Source organism: Sciurus carolinensis, chromosome 13 (assembly GCF_902686445.1).
Source record: "Sciurus carolinensis chromosome 13, mSciCar1.2, whole genome shotgun sequence".
NCBI lineage: Eukaryota > Metazoa > Chordata > Mammalia > Rodentia > Sciuridae > Sciurus > Sciurus carolinensis.
The window spans coordinates 29,223,767-29,246,379 of record NC_062225.1 but is presented as its reverse complement, the minus strand read 5'-3'; the positions used below and the strand labels follow the sequence as shown (position 1 = coordinate 29,246,379).

Below are 22,613 nucleotides of genomic sequence, written 5' to 3'. Positions count from 1 at the left end.
ATTATCTAACCATTGTATTATCATCAATTTAGTAGGTATGAAAAAAGTCTCATTGTGGTTTTAATGCTAATTTCCCTATCAGTTTGATTTAAAAGTTTCTCCTTTATTTGGTTCTTTCAGTTTTCTCCTCATGAATAACCCCTTCAGACTTTTTGATTATTTCCTACTGATCTGCTGTTATTTTATGATTCGTAAGTCGTGTGGACCTCTATTGGAAACTCGTTTTTTATGTGTAATATATTATATACATAGAGCATTTAGTTAGCAATTTATATTTTCATTTATTATATAGTCATTTGAGTTATATGTTTATAACTTCAGCATGGCTAATTTTATCAATCTTTTTATTTGTGGTTTGTATTCTTTTTGTCTCATTCAACTAAAATTTCATTACTAAAGAGGTCTTATGAATAAGCTCTTATATTTATTTCTACCCACTTTAAAGTTTTATTTTTTTTATATTTAGATCTTCAAACTGTAACTATAAATTATGTCTCTGGTAAGAGTTAGATAACTTTATTTTTTCCCAGGTGAATATTCTTTTCCCTGTCATTTTTGAATAGCCCATCTTATCCTGAGTGATATTCAATGTCATCTAGGTTACATATTAAGCTTCTGTACCTCAAGATTATTCTTTTTTCTGAACTCTCAATTACTCCCCTCTACTATATTTGTCTATCTCAATATCAAAACCACATAAATAATTACTACACTGCCATAGTTATATCTGATGAGGTTGTTCTCCCAAGCCATTCTTTAAATTTATCTTGGATAATAGTGACTATTTCTTCCACAAATATTTTAGACTTCTGTTCTAGATGTTCAATCAAGTTTCTACTTTTTGGTAACAAATATTTTTAATTTAATTTTATTTTTAGACACATTTCTTAAGTGTTCACTTTGAGTCCTCAAATATATTTTCACAATAATAAATAGTCCCTAATTAAGTAGAAATTTTCTCTTGGGTCTGTAATTTTTTACATTTTTATACTTATCTTCTTCATTTGTTTTTTCTTTAACATACAAATAACCTCAATTGCTTGTAGGTATTAATAATCTTTGTAAATAATCACTTGTCTTTAATGATCCTCTTTCTTGTATCTTACTTTCTATTTCATTAATTACTTCTTCTATATTTGTTATTTTTAAAAGTATTTTTTGGATCACACTGTTCTTTTTAATCCCTTTACTCACATGCTTGGATAATTAGTTTTCACACTTTGCTTTTTCCAAAAAGAAATTTTTATGAGTTGAAAATTTCCTCATAATACCACATTCACTTAACCTTTGAATTTTTATTATACTTGTTATTATATTTTAGTTTTACTTCCTAATTCTCAATACAATTTTCTTCCAATCCATAACTTTAGAAACATGATCAATTGTTTTACTGTTTTCAATGATCTTTTTATTAATTTCTATGTGTTATAGCTTAGTCCATGAACTAACTCTATGACATGAAATCTTGAAATTTGTTGAACAATGCTTTTTGGCTTTGTACACACACAAAAACAACATATAATTTTGGAAGAATAGATGCAAAGTTCTGTAAATGTCCCGGAACAAATTGTCATCATCAGATTATTCAAGATTTTATTAGACTTAAAATTATTTGAAATTCATATGCTTGATTTTAAATTTATTTTTAGTCAATACACCAAAAACATAAAAATTATACATATTTATGGGGTACCATACAAGTTTTGATACACATATACATTATGTTTAAATCATTAAATATTTGTGTGTATCACTTACACACACACACACACATCATCATCATCATCATCAAAGAGTTGTCATTTCTTTATGGTAATAACATTGAAAATCCTTTCTTCTAGCTTTGTAAAAAAATATATTATCTGCCTACATTATTGTTATCTATAGCCACCCTCTATACAAACCCTTACTAGTACCCATTGTCTAATGTCTCCTCATTCTTTCCTATCTCTTACTCTCCTCACCCTCTGGCAACCAATGACATTTTAGATTCCACATATGTAGGAGATCATATGGTACTTGTCTTTCTGTTATTTCATTTAGCAAAATAATCTCCAGTTCCATCTCTGACATCACAAACATTAGGATTTCATCCTTTTTATAGCTGAATAGTGTTTCATCATGTATATGTACCTTATTTTCTTTATTTGTTCTCTGGTAGATGGACCTTTAGGCTCTTTCCATTTCTTGGTTATTGTGAAGAGTGTTGTAGTAAATGTGGTAGTGCACATATCTCTTCAAACATATAAGTTCATTTTCTTTGGATCTCAAACAATAGTGGGATTTGCGGATCACAGGTTTTTCTCTTTTTATTTTTTTGAGGAAACCCTATACTATTCTCCATAATGGCTGTACTAATTTATATTCCCCAAGTGTGCAAGAGTTTCCTTTCCTTCACATCCTCACTCAGACTTGGTTATCATTGGTCTTTTTGATAACAGACATTCTAATACAAGGGAAGTTATATCCATTGTTCTCTAAATCTGCACTACCTGCTTGAGTAGAAACATCAGGAATGCTTTCATACCTATGATTGCCATTTACATTTCTTTTCTTTGAAGAAAGGTCTATTTAGTTTCTTCACCCATTTCTTTTAATTGAGTTATTTCTTTTCTTGCTTTTGAGTTGTTAGAGTTCCTTAAATATATTTTGGAGCCATATCCAAAAAAAAACAAAAAGAACAAACAAATCATTCCCCAGACCAAAATGTCATGGTACTTACCCCTGGTGTTTTCTGCTAATTTACACTTAACAGTTCTAACATTTAATTTTTATTCATTTTTGTGGTTCAAGATATAAGTCCAGTTTCATTGTTCACCATGCAAATATCCAGTCTTTCCAGAACTACTTATTAAAGAGATTGTCCTTAACCCATTGTGTGTTCAGAATTAATTGTTCAAATTTAATGAACCATGATTTTTTGAGTTTACTTCTAGATTTTCTATCCTGTTTCATTGGTCAGTGTGTCTGTTGCTATACCAGTGCCATACTATCTTGATTATAAAATTCAAATTTTCAAGATTATGAAATCAGGAGTGTCATGTCCCCACCTTTATTTTTTTTGCTCAGGATTGTTTTACTTATTCAGAGTCCTTCCTGGTTCCATAGAAATGTCATCTTTCTGTGAAAAATGACATTAGAATTTTGACAGGAACTGCATTGAATCTTTAGATCACTTTGAGTAGTCTAGATATTCTAACAATTCTTCCAATTAATGAACCTGGGATAGCTTTCTATTTATTTGTAACATTCGTAATTTCTTTCATTCATGTTGTATAGGCTTCAGTGTATATAACTATCACCATCTTGGTTAAATTTCTTCCTTAGTATTTCATTGTATCTGATACAATGTTATAATGGGATTTTTGTTACAATGGAATTTTTTCTTAACTTTTTCAGATGGATGGTTATTAGTATATAGAAGCAGTACTAGTTTTTGTGTATCAGTTTTAAAGCCTACAATTTCATTGCATATTTGTCATTTCTAGCAGTTTTTTGGTAGAGTTAGGCTACTTTCTATATATGATATGTCACTATCCAACAGAAACAATTTCACTTATTTCCTTTCCTATGTGAATGCTAAATAGATACTATAGTATCTCATACCTCAAAAGCAACTAGAAGCTCTTGGTCAAAGGCAAGAGGCATATAGTGCAGGCCTATAGTTAATGCAATGGGTTAATTCACTTGGTGGCAAGAGGGCCTAGAAGCAGAGGTCCCAGAAGACACCTTGGCCTAATGGTGGTTACAGGGGCCCAAACTCTATCAACAGTTCTCTGCCATCCTAAAGCCTGACTGATCTACTTGATTTCACCCAGACGGTCTCTAAATATAGGAAGATAAACACTTAGAGCGTAAATTTTGACCAACAGGAGAAGAAATGCAGTAATGAAGATCAAATCTCGTCTCTGTTCTGGCAAGATCTTTCTCTCTGACGTGAAGCTGTGTAATAGCTAACTCGGCAGCACATTCAGCACCCTCTCTTTATCCCCACTTCCCTGCTTACTTCCTTTCTCTATCCCCTCATGTTTCTGTGACATTGCACTCCCCAATGGAGTGCTGGTATACGATCTTTTCTTTCTGGAGAAAGGAAACCTTGGCAAAGAGATATATTTTCATTACGTCATTTTCTGCACATAGATCTCTCGATTCATTGGATCTCTCTCCTGGATTACCTACTTTAGCACATCAACTGAGGTCACTTCCTCAATTCAGTAATATATTATTCCTTTGTAAATGTTCTATTTATTTTTCTTATCTCTCAATTCTCTTTTATTACTACTATATACTTTTCTGTTGTTTTCAATGGCATTTTAAGCATGTTAATTTTAATATTACTGCAATTTAGCACCTGTTTTTTAATCTGATATTTATTTTCTTTTTTTGCTGCTGGATTTAAGTTCTAGTACTTTTGTTTCTGATGATTCTCACTTACTGTGACTTGTTCTTATGTACTGGTTAATTTTAAATGGTGAGCCCAAGCTTTGCAAGATTTAATCTGTAAGACCTGTATGAAGATGAGTTGAATGTCTGTACCTCAAGAGTACATTTGGGCTTAGTTCAGCCAGGCATTGTAAGTTACTATCAATCCAGGAAAATTTTAAGTGAACTTATTGCTGGACATTTTCTCCTAGACCACATAGAAATTGTAAAATAAAATTCCTAACTGCTGAGAACAGACTATGCTTTGTACTTTTTATGGAAGTGATTTTTTTTTCCTGACCAGGTTCTAGGCCAAGGTAGACAAATTTGCTTGGTTCTACCTTTTCTAGATGGAAGAATTTTTCTGGTCCACCAAATCAGTCAGGAATGTAGGCTTTTGAGAGCATTCAACTTGAGGGGTATGTGTGTGTGTGTGTGTGTGTGTGTATGTGTGTGTGTGTGTGTGTGTGTCGGTGGGTGTGTGTGTATCCACCTCCTTGATCCTGTGTGCTGGTTTCTAATATTCTGATTTATAATTCTGTTTTCTTTTGTGCCTCTGGTAATTCTAATGTTATGTTGGGAGCTCTGCTACAACATTTAAAAGGTTGTAATTTTATATTTAACCCAGAATGTCTAGATGTGCTTTGTCAGTTGTTTCTTCAGGTTATTTAGATAATATTACTGCCAGAAACTGAAGTCTGTTCTCTGACATTGAATTGTGGTGTTAATTCACTGTTCTTGGGCTTAATAGCTTTGTACCTACTTGTATTTTAAATTATTACATATGGCCTCGAAACATAATTTCTTAAAAACAAACAAACATGAAAAATGTTTTAAAAATGACAAAAACAGTAACATTTAAGAGGCCATAGTATGTTGGTGGAAAGCATAAACTTTGGAGGCAGGCAGCCTGAGCTTGTTTTCTGGCTGTATTTCTCCTGTGATGTTAGACTCTGGGCCAGTGGCCAGCCTCCTTGAATTTCTTTTATCATCTAGAAATGCATGTGTAAATAACAGCATCTACTTCATTGGATGTGGCTAGATGGCTAAGTGAATTAGCATAAAGACTACATGTAGAACTGTCCCCTCACATTAAAATAGTCTGTTTTTTTTTTTTCCAATTATTCTTAAGGTTCTATACAGTTTACCTTTAGCACAATTCTGAATTACTTAATATGATTGAGGCAGTCTTCCATGGAATACTTTTCTGAACCAAATTTAAATCACCTGCTTTCTCCATATCTCAAAAATCAACTTATTTTATAGTGTAATAACAATAACATTTGTTCCTTTCGACACCTCATTATTCACATAAGTTCTGTAAGGATAGGAATACTCATGCAAACAGGAAATCTTGAAAAGCTTTAGGAACTGAGAACATTTAGAAACCACTTTAGCTCCATATATTTTACCTTGGGTAATCAGTTTGTGATAAGAAGTCATATTTAAATTAGCAGAAAAATCACTAGATGATGTAGCAAATGCCAAAAATAGAATAGGATATCACTTTTGAAATAGAAAACTCTTTGAGTGTTCTGTTAGGTTGAGCATATTTTTTACTGATAAAAATTAAAGGAATTGTGTCAGACAGAAATTTGTATTTCATATACAATTTGCTGAAAATGAATAAATGGCATACAGGCAGTTAGTTTTTCCTTAGAATGCAAGGTCACACTATTATTCTTTCTTAATATATATTCTGTCTCAAAGGAATTAAGGAATTAAATTTTTAATAATTTTTGGTTTGTTAATCTACCTTTTACTTGGAGATATACTATCAGACTAAAAAGCCTCCAAAAATACACAAATCATATTCTTAAACAGGTAGAGAGTGTAGTAAGAAAACCTCGGAAGGGTATTTTCATTAAAATATTAAAACAGTGTATTTTAAGCAATTGTTAGCATATCACTTATAGGTAAATAATTGTCCACAAAGAAAAGACTGTCTGTGAAAATATTTTTCTGCATAAGTGAAAAATGATGTATTTAGCATATATATGCATATATATATATATATATACACACACACACACACACACACACACACACACACACACTTATGTATATAGAATTTGGCATTAAAATAGTCTTATAAAATATTTCTTTATAAGATTCTCATACATAGCTGAACTAGCAACACAAAAACATGTATTGTCCAGCTATAGAAAGATTTGTATTTAAAATATCCTACTGAAAGGATATCAGATTCCTATATATTATATATATTATATTATATTATATTATATTATATTTATTATATTATAAACATTTGAAATTTTTTTCTTTATAGCAAAGATAACACCTTTGACTTTTCCAGTATTTATTTTGGAATTTAAAATTTATTTATGTATGTATGTGTATATAAATTATAATAATTTAAAATATTAACCTATGTAATCTTCTAGTTCTTGTTACACCACTCATAACTGGAAAAACGTAAGTGTAATTTTGTGTATGCCTGTATACCTATAAATTTTTAGTTCTTACAGTATGTTCTAAACCATATTATGTCCTGTATCTAAATATTTTTTCATGCTAATGATATGAGATAATAGGTACTATTATAATAACTTTTTTGATTAAATCAATTGATACTTAGAAAGTTTAAATAATTTAAAAAGCTTTCACATCTAAGAAGTAGAAGGCTAAAGTTTGTCAAACTCCAGAGCCAATCCCCTTAACCATTATTAGAGGTGCACAACAGAGAGTGGTTACATTTTTTATTACAATTGGTTAAACAACCATGATATTAAAAACTGGAACTAAGTGACTCTCCAAGAATATTATCAGGATAAGTCTGGAAATGCTGAATATGGTAGAATTACATGGGACTCTGAGAGAGAACAGCATATTATGTACCACTAAACAAGAGAGACACTCTTGTCCCTCATAGAATTCTGGAGCTTATAGGAAAACTGTTCACAAAGCCCTGGATATAGGCTGATTTCACCTCACTACCCTCCAGTCCCAGGGTACAATATCTATCTTCAGAGTTCCAAATTGTTAGTAACCTAGCCATCACATCCTAATTTACAAGTGTCAGAACTTAAGACTAACAAAAGATAGGAAAAGGCAAAGTCAATTATCTTAAATAATGTTCTTGAGAAGCTCCCCAAGACGTTCCTTTGTCTGTATATCATTGTTAAGATCTTAGTCACATTTCTTATTCAAAATGAAAAAGGATTCTGTGTATAGTTAAAAATTGAGGAGTTCTGTTTCTATGGAAGAAAGGGAGAGTAGCTACTGAGGTATTACAAAAGCTCTTGACAGACTAATAAGGAATTAGAGTCATTGTTCTTTACTAAATGGTCATTAGGCAGTAGAAATAGGAAAGCAACCTATTTTTTGGATATTTGAATATCATATATTTGCCAGGACTATCCTCCAATGCCATGTGGCTACTTTATTCTTTTTGGCTAGCTTAATGATTTCCAATGCTAATATCAGTGGTTGATGGAATATATGGATGAATTTCTACTGGCTACAGCTTCTGAACTAAATTCTTTGAAACTTCTTATGTTGTTTCAATGCTTTTGCCGGCAAAACCTTTAGAGTCCCTTAGGATGTGGAATCTCAGCAAGTATAAACAGTCTTCAAGGCCCCTTGCATGTAGCATATTCCACAGCCTCTGATTGAAAAGGTTGTGTGCTCCATGGTTCTGCTCATTTGGATTTGGGAAACTGAGACATTACCCTATGTGTGTGTTAGCTTTTCATCACTGAGACCAAAATACCTGATGTTTTAGTCTGACAAGAATTACATAGAGTAGGAAAAGATTTCAGAGGTTCAGTTCCATTGTCAATGAACTTCATAGTCCTGGGCTCAAGGTGAAGCAAAACATCATGGGGGAACAACATAGAGGAGGAAAGCAGCTCAGGATATGACAAGTAGGAAGGAGAAAGAGAGTTCTACCCATGGGGGACAAAATATAAGCCCTAAAAGCACACTCCTTGTGGCCTACTTCATCCTTCCACATCCTACCTGCCTATAGTTATCTCTCAGTTAACCATCTCAGTGGATTAATCCACTGATTAGATTAAAGCTCTCCCAATGTATCTCTCTGATCTCTGAGCATTCTTGTATTCCCATACATTGAATTTTGGGGAGACACTTCATATCTAAACTATAACATCTCTTTTAGTCACCTTTTTTCACTGGTGTGACTAAAAGACCCAACCAGAACAATTGTAGAGGAGGAAAAGTTTATTTGAAGCTCACAGATTCAGAGGTCTTAGTCCATAGAAGGCAGGCTCCATTCCCCAGGACTTGAGGTGAGGCAGAACATCGTAGTGGAAGAGTGTGGCAGAGGAAAGCACCTTATATGATGATCAGGAAGCAGAGACAGAGAGACTCCACTCTCCAGCTACAAAATGTATACCCCATAGCCACACCCTTAATAAACCACTTCTTCCAGCCACATCCTGCCTGCCTCCAGTTACCACTCAGTTAATCCCATCAGTGATTAATTCATTGATTAGGTTAAGGCTATAACCCAATCATTGCTCCTCCACAACATCTTGCACTGTCTCACAAATGAGCTTTTGGGGGACACTTCACATCCAAACCATAACAGCAACTAACAATAATAACTTAGAGGAAAGTTTTTTTTTTGGTTCAGTTTCAGAGTCTCCCAAGGTCTGTTCACTCCAAGGCAGAAATATCATGGCAGAAGGACATGGCAGAGGGAAATTATCAGCTTCTGGCAGCTGGGAAGCAAAGAGAGAGGAGCATGGAAGGGACCATGACAGATAAAATCTCTAAGGCCACACACCCAGTGACCTCCTTCCTCTAGCCACACCCTACCTACCTTTAGTTACTACCCAGTAGTTCATTCAGATTACTGATTCATGAAGTGGATTAACCCACTGATGAGCTTACAGTCCTCATAAGATTCTTAAAGCCCTACGTCTGAAACTTGGTATATTATGTGCCATGATTTCAATACATGACTTTTCTGGGGGACTTTTCAGATCTAAACCATAATTCTCTGCTACATTTTGTGGGCTTCTGTGTTCCATGGAATTTACACCATGCTGACTTTCAACTTATGGAAAATTAAAGACTTGGCATTTTCCAAGTCTTCCCAATAATGAAGAAATTTGGAAATATTAACTCCAAAACTCGTGACTGTCACTAATGGAATATTGCTTCCAGGGATGAGTGTATTTGATTGGTCTGGGAGGATTTAGTTGACTCAGCAATCGCCCAAGGCAAGAAAGTTGAACCACTTTTCAATGTACAGTATTATCAGAAAATTATGTCTAGAACATTTTAAAAAACCTATCCAGGAGGTGTTTCCAAACTGATAAACTGTCACTGAATCGTCAGATTTGGAAAAAATATACCAGATCCCGAACTTGAAATATATTTGCCATTTATTGAAGAGAAACATTTCTCTACAGTAAAACTTCTGAAAGTGATGAACACCTGAATTCTTCTAGTGTGAACAAGAGGTAGACATCTTTGTCTGTGCACACGTATATGTTTCTTTCTTATAAATATATGTTTACATATACATACATTTACATATATACACATATACTATTGTGAGGTAATATTTGTGGTACCCATGGAAAAAGATGAAGATTATTTTCTTTATGAGGTTGATCAATCAGAAAGACAAATAATACAAAAAAATCACAAAGCAGATTCTAGACTATAACAGTAGATACCAAATACAATGATCAGTACCAAATACAAAGTAGGATGAGGAAGATCAGTTAAAAGAGCAGTGTGGAAGTTATTGAGAAACAAAGAAACAATTGAGGGAATCACCAAGCATGAACCTGAGGATGCAGGCATTTACTGGTCAGTAGGGATGTGGGCAGAGAAAAAAGCAAGCATGAAAGCCCCAGTGCTGAATAAATCCTCCTGTCATGGTAGAACTTTGCACGGATGGTGTGGTAGAGAGGAGCAAAACAGGAGCAGTTATACTAGACTGAGGGTTAACGGGGGCTGTCACATAAGGTGTTACAGGCATTATAAGTACCTTGAGAGCAAGAGGGGAAGATGGTGCAACACTAGTTATTTTGCTTGTAAAGGTTGTTATGCTTAAGTTTTGTACACAAATTGAAGATGGAGTTATTACAGTTTGTTAAAATGAGGTGTTAGATAATGAGGAGTCAAGGATGACTTCAGAGATTTTCTTATACAACTGGAAACATAGTTTCCACTGCTGACCTGGAATGAATGCTAGAAGAGTCAATCTGGAATAGAGGAATGGTCAGCAGTTCAATTTGTTAGGCAGGTTAAATTTCAGATGTCCATTAGACTCCCAAGTAGAGATGTCCAAAAGGAAATAAATATAGGACTGGTGTTCCAGAATGACCTAAGGATATGGTAAGACAGGTATGAGGTGTGCACAAGTGAGTGTAGATTAAGAATAGTTTAGTGAAACAGACATTATTACCTCATGTTCATATATGACTGCATGACAGATGTGATCCTGTAATACGTACAATCAGAAAAATGAGAAATCACACTCCATTTGTGTATGATTTATCAAAATGTATAAATGCATTCTACTATCATGTACAACTAGTTAGAACAAATGAAAAAACTTAAAAAAAAAAAAAGAAATGATATCAAGGAGAGAGTCCAAAGGCAATTGGCTATTCATAGGAGGTTGGGAAGTCAAGGAAAAGTCAGCAGAAGAGATTAAAACAAGCATCTAGTTATGTAGGAGGAAAATAGATGTGGATGGAATCCTAGAAGGCAAATGTCCAAAAAATTTCAAGGAGAGACGAGTGATCAACCCTTTCAAATGTTGCTAAAAGTTCAGGTGAAAGAAGTGAGAATTAAATATTGAACTGAACAATGCAGGTGCAGGGAAGACTTTTATGAGAACGATTTTAACATTTCTGTGGTGGTGAAATCCTGAAACATTCAAAAAGAATGAGAATTAAAGAATTAGAGACGTGTGAACATAAATAACTCTTTCCAGGAATATTTTTATATGTTTATTAGTACATTGTAGATATACCAAATATTGACAGAATCATACATGCATGGAATATAGTTTGTTCTACTTCAGTTCCCAGTATATGCTCTTTCTGTAACTTTCCCATGTCCCCTGTTCCCTTGCTTCTACTTCACTGGTCTTCTATTTATTTAGAGTTTTGTTTTGTTTTGTTTGTTTTGTTTTGTTTTTTTAATTCAGTGCTTTAGAGCTATACATGAAGATAAAATTCACTATGGTATAGTCATATATTTACACAGGATAATTTGATCAACTTAATTCTACATTTTCTTACTTTCCTTTCTCTCCTTCCTCTTCCTCAATCCTCTTTCTCTACTCCACTAATAGTCCTTCTGTTTTCACGGGATTTCCTTCCCAGTCTTTTCCCTTATTTTGGTCTGACTTCCACATATGAGAGAAAGCATTCTACTTTTGACTGTCTGGGTCTGGTTTATTTCATTTAGCATGATGTCTCTAGTTCCATTATCCATTAGCTAATGCCAAAATTTCATTCTTCTTTATAGCTGAGAAAAACTCCACACTTCCTTTATTCATTCATCTGTTGATAGACTTCTGGGCTAGTTCCATAACTTTGATATTATAAATTGTACTGTTATAAACATTGACGTGCCTATAATCACCATAGTATGCTGATTTTATTTTTTATTCTTATTTTTTAAGTTTTCATTCAATTTGTTATTTATTTATTTATTTATACTGGGGATTGAACCCAGGGACACTGAGTCACATTCTGGGTCCTTTTAATTTTTTATTTTGAGACAGGGTCTCACTAAATTGCTTATGGCCTCACTAAATTGCTGAAGTTGACTTTAAACTTGCAATTCTCCTGCTTCAGCTTCCCAAATTGCTGGGATTACAGGTGTATACCACAATGCCCAGTTAATATGGAGATTTTAGTTTTTCAGGATACCAAGGAGTGGTACGGCTGGGTCATATACTGGTTACATTGATCTAACAGGAATCCCTCTTCAATTCCTTCCAGAGAGATTACTGAGACAATCCATTTCTGAGGTATTCTCTCTGATTTTATTTGTTGCTTTCTGAAAGTGAGGAGAAGCTGTGCTGATCTCATTTATTTGAGGCAGGCTGACTTGTTGAAGGCTCTACAAAATGACTGCCCTGCCCAGCACAAATTTCAGTCCGCAATTTGGGCTTAATTGTTTGATCTCCTCCACTGTCTTTGCTCTTCCGGTTCTGTTTGAACCTGCTCTGTTTTTCTTTTCCACTGTCACTAAGGAAGTAAGCTGTGGGTTTTTCTCTTCCTCTTTCTCTGTTTTTAACACCTCCTCCTTGATCCCAGGTTAGCTGCTTCCTTTCTGGGGTGTGGAATGATTGAGAGTTGCTGCCTAGATCAGCTCTACCACTTTGAAAAATCTTTTATGAGGTATTTTGTTAAAAAAAGAGAGCAAAAAAACTGGAGATGGTGGCATATGCCTGCAATTCCAGTAACTCAGGAAGTTGAGAAAAATAAAAAGGGCTGAGGATTTACTCAGTAGTGGAAGATCCAGTACTAGGGGGAAAAAAATAGGAAGCAAACAAATATAATTTTAAAGTGCTTTAAAAATATATTCCTATTATGAAATGAATATTTAAAATGAAACTAAATTAAAACTATATTGTCTATGATATGAATTATATGTGAACATTTCAAAGAATTAGAATACACAGAAAACTAGAAAGAAGAAAAGGGAAAAATGGAAATTAAAATCACCATTATACTATCATTTAATGAATAGTACTTACCTAACTTTTAATTAATATTTATCTTGATTTATGAAACAGCAAGACCCAAATTCAGAATACCTTTTCAGATAAGGAGCACATAGTAAATCCTTTAGGCTTGAAAATCGTAAGATCTCTGTCCTAACTGTTCAATATGGCAATTGTATAGTGATAGTAGCCACTCAGTATGTAAATCAATAGGCAAAGGTGTGTTTCAATAAAACTGCATATACAAAGACAGGCACTGATCCCAATTTTTCCTGTAGCCCATAGCTCACTGATCTCCATGCAAAGATATGGCATTCAAGATTCCTTAAATTTAACTCTATAAAATTTTTTGAAAATGTTTGGTATGCATAAATCTCAAATCCATTACTGATAGAAAAGACAGATTTCAATGATTTTATCTTTACTCAGAATATATTTGCTATGATCTGAATATCTGTATCTCCAAAACTCATAGTTTGAAGTCTTCACTCTTGGTGCAGTGGTATTAGGATGCAATTAGGTCATGAGGACGGAATTTTCAAAAATGGTTTTAAGACATTTATAAAACATTCCCAATGGAGCTCGCCTCACCTTACCACCAAGTGAGACAATGTCAAGAAGGCACCATCTATGAGATAGGAAGAGGGCACTCAGGGAAATCAGAATCTGCTAGAGCCTGGATCTTGGACTTCCCAGTCTCCAGAACTTTGAGAAATCAATTTTTATTGTGAATAAGCTATTCATTCTATGCTCTGTTACAGCAGCTTGAATGGCTGAAAATCATTTTGATAAGTTTTTCTCCAATGAAAAGGCAATTTTACAGACGTCTTTACTTATTTTCCACAGTCTTTGCTTATTATACAAGGTTTGTATGTGATATGGTATGTGTTATCTGATAATCAGAGTTTTGCCAAAGTCCCTAAAAGTCAGCCTATCTACAACATCATGGCAATTGTTCTACATAAATGATTCAAGTTTAAGCATAGAAAGACTTTTTGTGTTAATAAAATATTGCTTTAAAATATGTAGTCTATATTCAATAAAAATCAAGGTCACCTCAGTTACATTGCTATATTTTTAATTCTTTGCTTATAACTCTCCTGTCATTGACTGAATTACAGAATAGGGCACCAGAATATGTGTGTGTGTGCATGTGCGTGTGTGTGTGTGTGTGTGTGTGTGTGTGTGTGTGCATGCGTGTGTCTGTGTATGTATTTCAATAGTAGCATATCCCTGAATGTGTTATTGTTTTAGGAAAAAAAAGAACAGGTATGAAAAGAAAATGATGACAAGAGAAACTAACAGAACCAAATTCAACACTTCTAGTCCTTACAGAATTTTTTATAGCATATATTAAGATGCAAAATGACAGAATTCTGTTTTTAGAGCTATACCACTTCTTGACATTAATCCTAAAGAATTAAAGTCCTCATACTGTAGTGATACATTCATACCCATGTTTATAGTAGCACTACTCAAAATAGCCAGACTATGGAACCAGCTTAGTTATACTATTGAATAGATAATGGATAAAGAAAATGTGATATATATATATATATATCTACACAATGGAGTTTTAGTCAGCCACAGAGATGACAGAATTCTTAATGAAATCTCAGGTTACTCATGGGAAGGATATATAAAAAGTTAATGGCAATGTTACTTATTGCCTCAGATAAAAACACAAAAACAAAATAGTCACAAAGAATGTTTTGCTTGCAGAGATAAAAGACTAGTTAAGTATTTCAGAAAGAAATAGAAGTCTGGAGTTCACTGCCAAGAAGTATTGGGAAACTAAAATTAGAAAAGATTTTGATGGAAATTTGAGGAAGCACATTATTTTACTTCATTGTGTCTGTCTTTCTTCCCTTAAAAATATAATGCTCCCTTTGTTGCAGGGACCTATGAAGATTAATTGTTTGACATGTACTAAGTACAATGGATGTGTTCCATGTAACTTTCTCATTAATCAAAATGTAAACTCTTTCAATCTTGATCAATGTATTGTTTTTAGAGGTTGCTGCTAAGTAAGTATATTCTACACATGCGAAAAGCAAACATGTAAGGTTTGTGGTGTTTTGGGGTTTTTTCCCCCACCCAGTTCCTATAACCTCACAAGACCCCTGTTTTTGCTACTAGACATCCTTGCAGGTCTTGTGAACTGGAATTGTCTCAAAAGTTACTAAACTGCAACTGGGGAACCCTGCTGAGAATCCTAGAGGACAGCCCTACTAAACTTGGTTTTCCACTGTGGTCCACAGGTAGCTCTGGAGAGTTAACAAAATTTATAAATGCTTGCAGGTGATATAGTCACATCAGAATTTCCTAAAATTTCTGACCTAATTCTAAACGGTTTCTGGAAGAACTAAAAAACATCTCTGACATGCCTGATGCATAGGTCTCTTAGGATGCAGTAAGACTTAGATTCCTAGATGGAAGTAAGTAATACTGGTCCTGCTATAAGATTTTTTCCTTATCTCATATCTTTTGATTGATAATAGTTATTCAAGAGATATACAGATAAGATACTTAGTGAAATCTTTGGCACAATTTATTGATACTTCTGTTATAAGTGATAAGATAACTTGATACATGAAAAGAAGTTCCTATATCATGATCATGAATCAATATGTAAGTTATTTGCTGTTCTATTTCTATGCAAATTTTTCATGTGGTGAGATACTATATCTACATACTAATGCAAAGGGAGGAAAATGTGTTGAATATGAGACCATCTATGTACTGCCCAACAAATAATCTATCGAAGAAGATTGGTTACAAAGGTTGCAATTTCTGTCCTAGAATCTCTGCTTTTCTTTGTTTAATGTAATTATTGTTAGCATAAGCAGAGAGGAAAAGGGGAAATTTTTGATAAAGGGATAAACTGATGCAGATTTGGGTACTTATAAATCCAGCACAGATGAAGTAATAAAGTTCTCACATTTTTTTTGTTGTTTTAAAGACTGCTTTTGCAAATAAACTGACATCCATGGGTAGTTTGGACAATGAAGGAGTTATCTTATTATCATGCAATGTGAAACTAAAGAATGTGGGGGACATAAGCATCTTGTTCATTTGCATGACTTTTATCCCATCATTTCTACTAATGTAATATTTTAGGGTCATTTAGACACACATTCAATGACATTACCCATGCTTCATTTCAATGTAGCAAAAGGAATTAATCCTATTCCCCAAAGAAACACAAGAAGATGGTTATGCTCATTTGTTATAAATAAGCAAAAAACGGTGCAGTGTATCCTTTTTATAATCATGGCAGTTGTTACTGTAATATCTGTTTTTATGCACTGCTTATTTTATTCTCCAGCTATACTTTCAGCATGAGGAGAGTGACAGGGACTGAAACTGTTATCCCATTTTTCAACCTGTGAACTAAATTACATTACATAAGGGATTCATTTGGTGAAATATTCTTTAAAGTATTTAAAATATGCAAATACATTGCAGCCTGTGCATAATATGTATCCCTACAAATTAGAGTAGTTAACTTCTCAAGTTAAACCCAAGCACTGAAGGAATTTTTCTATCTTCCAAGGACAGCATAAGTTCTGCTAAGTATTGTAACTCAGTGACAAGCCATTTATGTTAGATGTGCTTCTAATTAATGTTTTCCCTAGCTGCAGCATCTTTCTCTTCGAAGAATAGCTCCAAGAGAATGAAAATGCCTTTTTGCTTTATGTAAATGTCAAAAGCCTCACTGATCAACATAGTGCTAGAAAAAAGTATTGAAATAAATGGAAACAGTTTCTGGAAGCAAGTCTGCATCAAACTTTAGAATGGCCCTACAACAAACCAGTTTAACTCTTCACTCCACTTTATTTAAAATAAAATTGAAAATTAATTTTGAGTTTTGATCCTGATTATTGATGATTATCACATTTGGATACTATTTGTGTGCATGAAGTATATAGAACTTATTTCTATGGCAACTTTATAAGGGTATCTTAAGTACTAGTGTTATTGTCACCCCCACTATTTCCTCCAAATTACAGTGAAGCAATTTGCAAATTTTTGTGACATATAAACTAAATATAAAGCTAAGGCACTACTTAGTTGGGAGCAATTTAAAACAATTTAATTTCTGATTTCCTTCCCAAGACAAATAAGGAAACAGACACAAAATTCCACTTAATTAGTGATTAAGTCTAAGCTTTCCAATTAAAGAAATGACAATCAAAAACTTAGCTCTTTTAAAAAACGAAATTATTCCTTCAAAAATCAACTTTCAATATATGAAAATATGTACTGTCTATATTCTATGTTAATCTATTTCAAATTTATGTTTTACAGGTATTAACAGAAGCATCTCACTTACTAAATACTATGTATAAAAACATCATTATGCTAATAAAATACAATAAAATAAATCTTTAATTTTGATGCAGCAATATTGGTCTGCTTCCTTGATTCAGGAGTATTTTGGGGTTTGATTGGCAAATAGGTATGAAACTGGATATGTTAACAACATCTCCCTTGATATTCATACTAAAATAAAAGAGCAAAATCTCATTAGATGCTGAAAAACAAAAGTAAAATTTAAGACAAATCTTTGCCAATGTAGCTAATTTCCTTCAAGTCATAACTTATTGGAATTTATTTGATTACCTAAAATTCTGGCCCACCTTGCAGTACTAACTGGGTATTATAGGAAAATTCATTCTCAGCATTCTCTGCCTCTTAGTTTGGGAAGTCCAGATCTGCAACCGTTGATCTGCCATCATTCTAGATGTTTAGAACTAATTTCCAAAGCAGCTCTCCTTCCCTCTTTTCCAAATCGGCACCTTTCTTTCTACTTACAGTTGATAATGTAACCCACAATGATAAATCCAATCAGCAAGGGGTGTGTGTGTGTGTGTGTGTGTGTGTGTGTGTGTGTGTGTATGAATAAATCTGCGTAGGAAAAATTCAGGATTGTGAAACCTGGAAATGTAGTCATCAGAAAGATGAACATAACAAAAGCAAATCAAGAGCAGCGAATACTTAACCTTGAGCTTCCATAATTCCGAGTAGTAGAGGAAAGAAAAGATGTTATCTTATTACTGCTAATTCCCAAAAGATAAAGTCTATGTCAACAGTGGGAACTCTTCAGGGGATTAAGGGCAAAAATGTACTTTCTGCCTGCAGATATGAAGATGTTTATCAGCTGGTCCCAAGAAGAGAGGTTGAATGAACCAAGGTAACCATATACCTGTACTATCACAAAAGTTGATTAAGATCTATGTTCAATGAACTATGTCTATGCTTGAGGACAAGTATACAAATTTAGATAAGACAATAGAACAAAATTAAAGGGGAACTATTTAAAGATGAACTCAGAGGCAGTTAAAATAAATACCATTAGAAACTGTAAAATTGCATAAAATAGCGTTGTGCAGTACTAAATCACTGACATAAAAGGCAGACTTCTAAAGGCTTTCAGAAGGCAGACAAAAAAGTACAAATGTGCATAATGATAATGATATTCAAAAGAAAACAATGTAAAGCATTAGGAATGCATTCATCACAAGTAGAAACAATAAAGATCATATATCTTGAATAAAATGCCCTCAGCTAAATTAAGACAGGAATATACAAATCAAAAAAGAGTTTACCACATTCCTAGAAAAATGTTTGTAGCAGATCACCTATTTAGCCATGGTGAATTTTTAATTATTGTTAAAAGAAAGATATATATTTGTTTTTGTGTGTGTGTAAATATCCAGACAGAAAAATACTCTATCTACAACAGGAGAATCAGACCATACCTTTATAATATACAACTAGACTCTGTCCTATATTTTCCACAATACTTATTTCTCGGATTCAACTTTTTTCCCTCATACTCATCTTTTAAAATATATTTGCCATTAATTTATAAAATAAAAGTACTATAAATACATTATGGTATAAAATGGTTATAAAGGAAATTTAAATAGACTTTCTGTAATCTATTTTTTTATTAACTTCTCTCTGACTATTAGGGCTGAAATCAGCACAAATATTTTTGTCGTAACAATCTATCAGTTTCCAAACCTTCTATAGTGATCTGATATAAGCAGTTAGATTACTGAGAAAATCTTAAATTTTATGATTGCAGGAAGGATTGAAAAGGCAGTCTGGGATGAGTCAGGGTGATATGATAAAATCTTAATTAATCATATGTTCAGAATTTGAATTCATCTATTTTTAAATCAAATATATATATATATGTGTGTGCGTGTGTATTTACACCATCATTTTTTCACAGAAATAATGCTTCAATTCTGATGAAAAACTTGTTCAATAGTTAGTTTATAATTACACACACATGAGTTAGTTAAATAGGTAGCTAAAGACCATCAATTTCGAAGAGATTAACCTATAATTTTATACATAGTTAGCATTGTAATTAGTTGACATTTTTTTCCCATTGTTATACTGTTCACAGAAACCATTAGTTCTGAATCTGGTGTTTATAAACTGACAGCAGGAAATGCAAAAGTTTGAATATTTAATAATATTTTATAACCCAGTTTTCCAGATTGATGTCATTTTAATGTTTCTATACAGACATGTCATTAATAATGCATATTTCCCTATAAGGTAATATCAATGAGAATTTTTTAGGGTTAGGAAGCGTAATAAAATAAATTTTATAGTTCATGGCTATAAACTAACATGAGAACAGCTAATCAAGTTAAAAAATTTCAGTTTTCATAATTTATACTACCAATTGGCCTGATGTTATCTAAGTTTTTCTGTAGGTGGTAGTTAGTTAAAACTTGCACACTTTGTTCTCAACATTCTTTTACAAATGGTGGATTTTGGATTTTATTTGAAAAATTCATCAACAACAGATACTGTATGTTTTTCATGATTTTTGCTCTTTGTAAAAGACTAGAGCATACTTCCCCAGAGATAGGAACAGGTTCTTTAGTTGATTGATATTAAACATAACAAAACAACTAATTTTGGATTTTTTGTTACATATTCATAATTGCATATGGTTAGAACTTCAGATTTTAACAGATTCATGTTGTGTCAGCTTGTGTTTAGAAGGGTAACTCTCTGCTCTTTTCTTGCCACTACAGGTCACAATTGATTGCTTCTTGTTCGTCTTCTTGTCTTGGGGAGAGATCAGGAAGAACATTTTAGCTTATTAAACTTCATCACACTTAAAATATTGAGGGTTTGGGCATGGTGGTTCAAAAGTATTTAAAATACAAGAGCAATATTCTCATCATATATGAATATTCAATTTTCATTGAATTTCATTAAAATAATGCATATTGCAAATTTAATAATAATATGTAGATTCCTGGAAAATTGCCACGATATATAGATATATCAGCAACAGTTTGGGTTTGGGAACTTCTTATGGTTGGAACATTCTTATCCACACACAAAAAGAAGTTCAAGATATGCAATTATTGTATACAAAGCAAAATCCATAGTAGTATTTTATGTGTCATGTTTACATGCTTTGTAAAGATTTGGATGATTTGTTTTTTTGGCCTTCAAAGTGTGGATTTTAAAACTTTAAAAAAAAATATTCTTAATTTTCCTGTATTTATCTGTGTGTACTATTCCCAAAGGATATGTGATGTCTGGGGTTAAAAAAAGAGAGTAAATTTTTGGAAAGGAACAGAAAGTAATGCTGAACATAAAATTAAAACTCCAAGATTCTAAAGAAACACAGTCATTGAATTTTAAAATGATAATTTCAAAACTCATTTCCAACTAATACAATAAAAAGATGTAATTTTATTATTTTCTAGATTATTCAGAAAGAAAAACAGAAAGATGAAAAGAAATAAAAACTGTTAACCAATTTTTTTACTGTTAAAGAGTAGTATTGTTTTGGCTTGCTATTCTGCATAATAGTGAACATTTTTAATGGATAATTTTGTAATTTACATTTTATATTTAAAACATTCTCTGGAAAGTGACACCAATGAAAATGGAAGAGAAAGGATCTACAGAAAGTTATCCCTCTCTAAAATCCACTCAGAAACTGGCAAAAGTTTTCAGAAGCAAGTTTTCCTGACTGTTGAAACTAGCCAAAGGTCAGAAGCCACCTGTGGAACATTTATTCAAGAAAAATAGTTGAGTTTCTGCAGGAACCATAACTTTAGTGGCATTTTATTTTATCTATCCTGGTCCCTCTCCAAGTTCCATGCCCTGTCCTCAAGCCCATCACTATCCTTGGTAAAAAGTAGCTTGCATTTTAGGTACTAGAAAGAGCAGAACAGAGGAAGAGCCTTTCATAACCTCTTTTCCAAGAATTGCCCTTATCTGATCTGTCAGGTCATTACGTAGAAGTCTCTCCCAAAAAGCTTGCTTTTATTTGATCTGACGGAAGCTTGCCAGATCTAAAAGCTTCTCAAAGGGTTGTTTTTCAAAATCATTCAGCAGCATCTTTTTTAAAATTTTCAACTTCCCAAGGCAATGGACACAATAGACAAGCCAAAAGTTGGGCAAAGAATAGACTAACCAAAAGGTTTAAAAGAAAAGCTGAAGAATGTGACTTCCTAAGTTCTCTGAAAAACTTCTGATATATTCCTGGTACTCTAGAAAGAAACTTGTACGTGTAAGGCTGATAACATGCTCAAGAAAGTATTGAAAAGGCTCTAGTCCCTCACAACTGGATACAAAACTTTACAAAACCCAGGAAGAGGAAGCTAAAGCAGATTTAAAAATAGCTGGCTGAATGTTGAGGTCAGGTCAGGAAACACAAGAACCCATTCTCACAGATTGGGAAACTGGTTATAGGCATTTGGGAAAACTATAACCTATCATTAACTAATGAATACACTAAGATAGAGAAGATAGTGGTTTCACATGATGTGTAAATGCAAATTTTACAGAATTAGTGTTTAATTCATTAAACAAAAAACACCACCAAGTAATAACAATAATTCATGTCATATTTAAAAGAAAACAATAATGAATACATAGTCACTTACTCCCAAAGCCCCAAAATATTGGAAAAATATTGGAAGCAAAAGCTCAGAACTGATATAAGGAAATAAATGATTAAACAATATGGTTGGAGACTTCATTAGTTCACTCTCAACAATGAAAAGAACATCTAGATTGAAAATTAACAGGAAAAGAGAAAACTTCACCAATATGGTAGACCAACTGAACTTAATAAACATCTATAAAACACTTAAAGCCAATAAAAGCAGAATGTGCAATCTTCTCAAGAAAAATGGTACATTCTCCAAGATTTGTTTATCCATAAAGCAAACTTCAATAAATTTGAAAAGACTGAAACCATACAAAGTATGTCCTCTAAACACAATGAAATAAAATTAGAAATCAATAACATAAGGATACTTGGAAAATTCACAGAAATACAAGACAAGTAAACACAAAGCAAGTTAATAAATAGGTCAAAGAATAATCAGAAAGAGAATTAGAAAATAATTTGAAGTAAATGAAAATGAAAAACAAAATTTTAGAGGCTGCACAATTGTATTACTTAGTATAAAATTTATAAGTGTTTACTTTCAAAAAG

The 22,613-nt window shown here is 33.0% G+C and overlaps 1 protein-coding gene across 4 annotated transcripts in view; it reads left to right on the top strand.

Moving 5' to 3' along the window:
* The window catches only part of Lrrtm4 (leucine rich repeat transmembrane neuronal 4), a 745,157-nt gene that overhangs the window by 401,375 nt on the left and 321,169 nt on the right, over window positions 1–22,613 (top strand). Inside the window, exon 3 of one of the 4 annotated variants that reach the window (XM_047523587.1) lies at window positions 20,182–20,271. The exons of the other annotated variants lie outside the window; for them this stretch is intronic. Within the exon in view, the coding sequence (XP_047379543.1) occupies window positions 20,182–20,253 (72 nt within the window). The 3' untranslated portion in view covers window positions 20,254–20,271. Of the gene's footprint in view, window positions 1–20,181; window positions 20,272–22,613 lie in introns of those variants that run through there. 4 annotated transcript variants of the gene reach the window in all.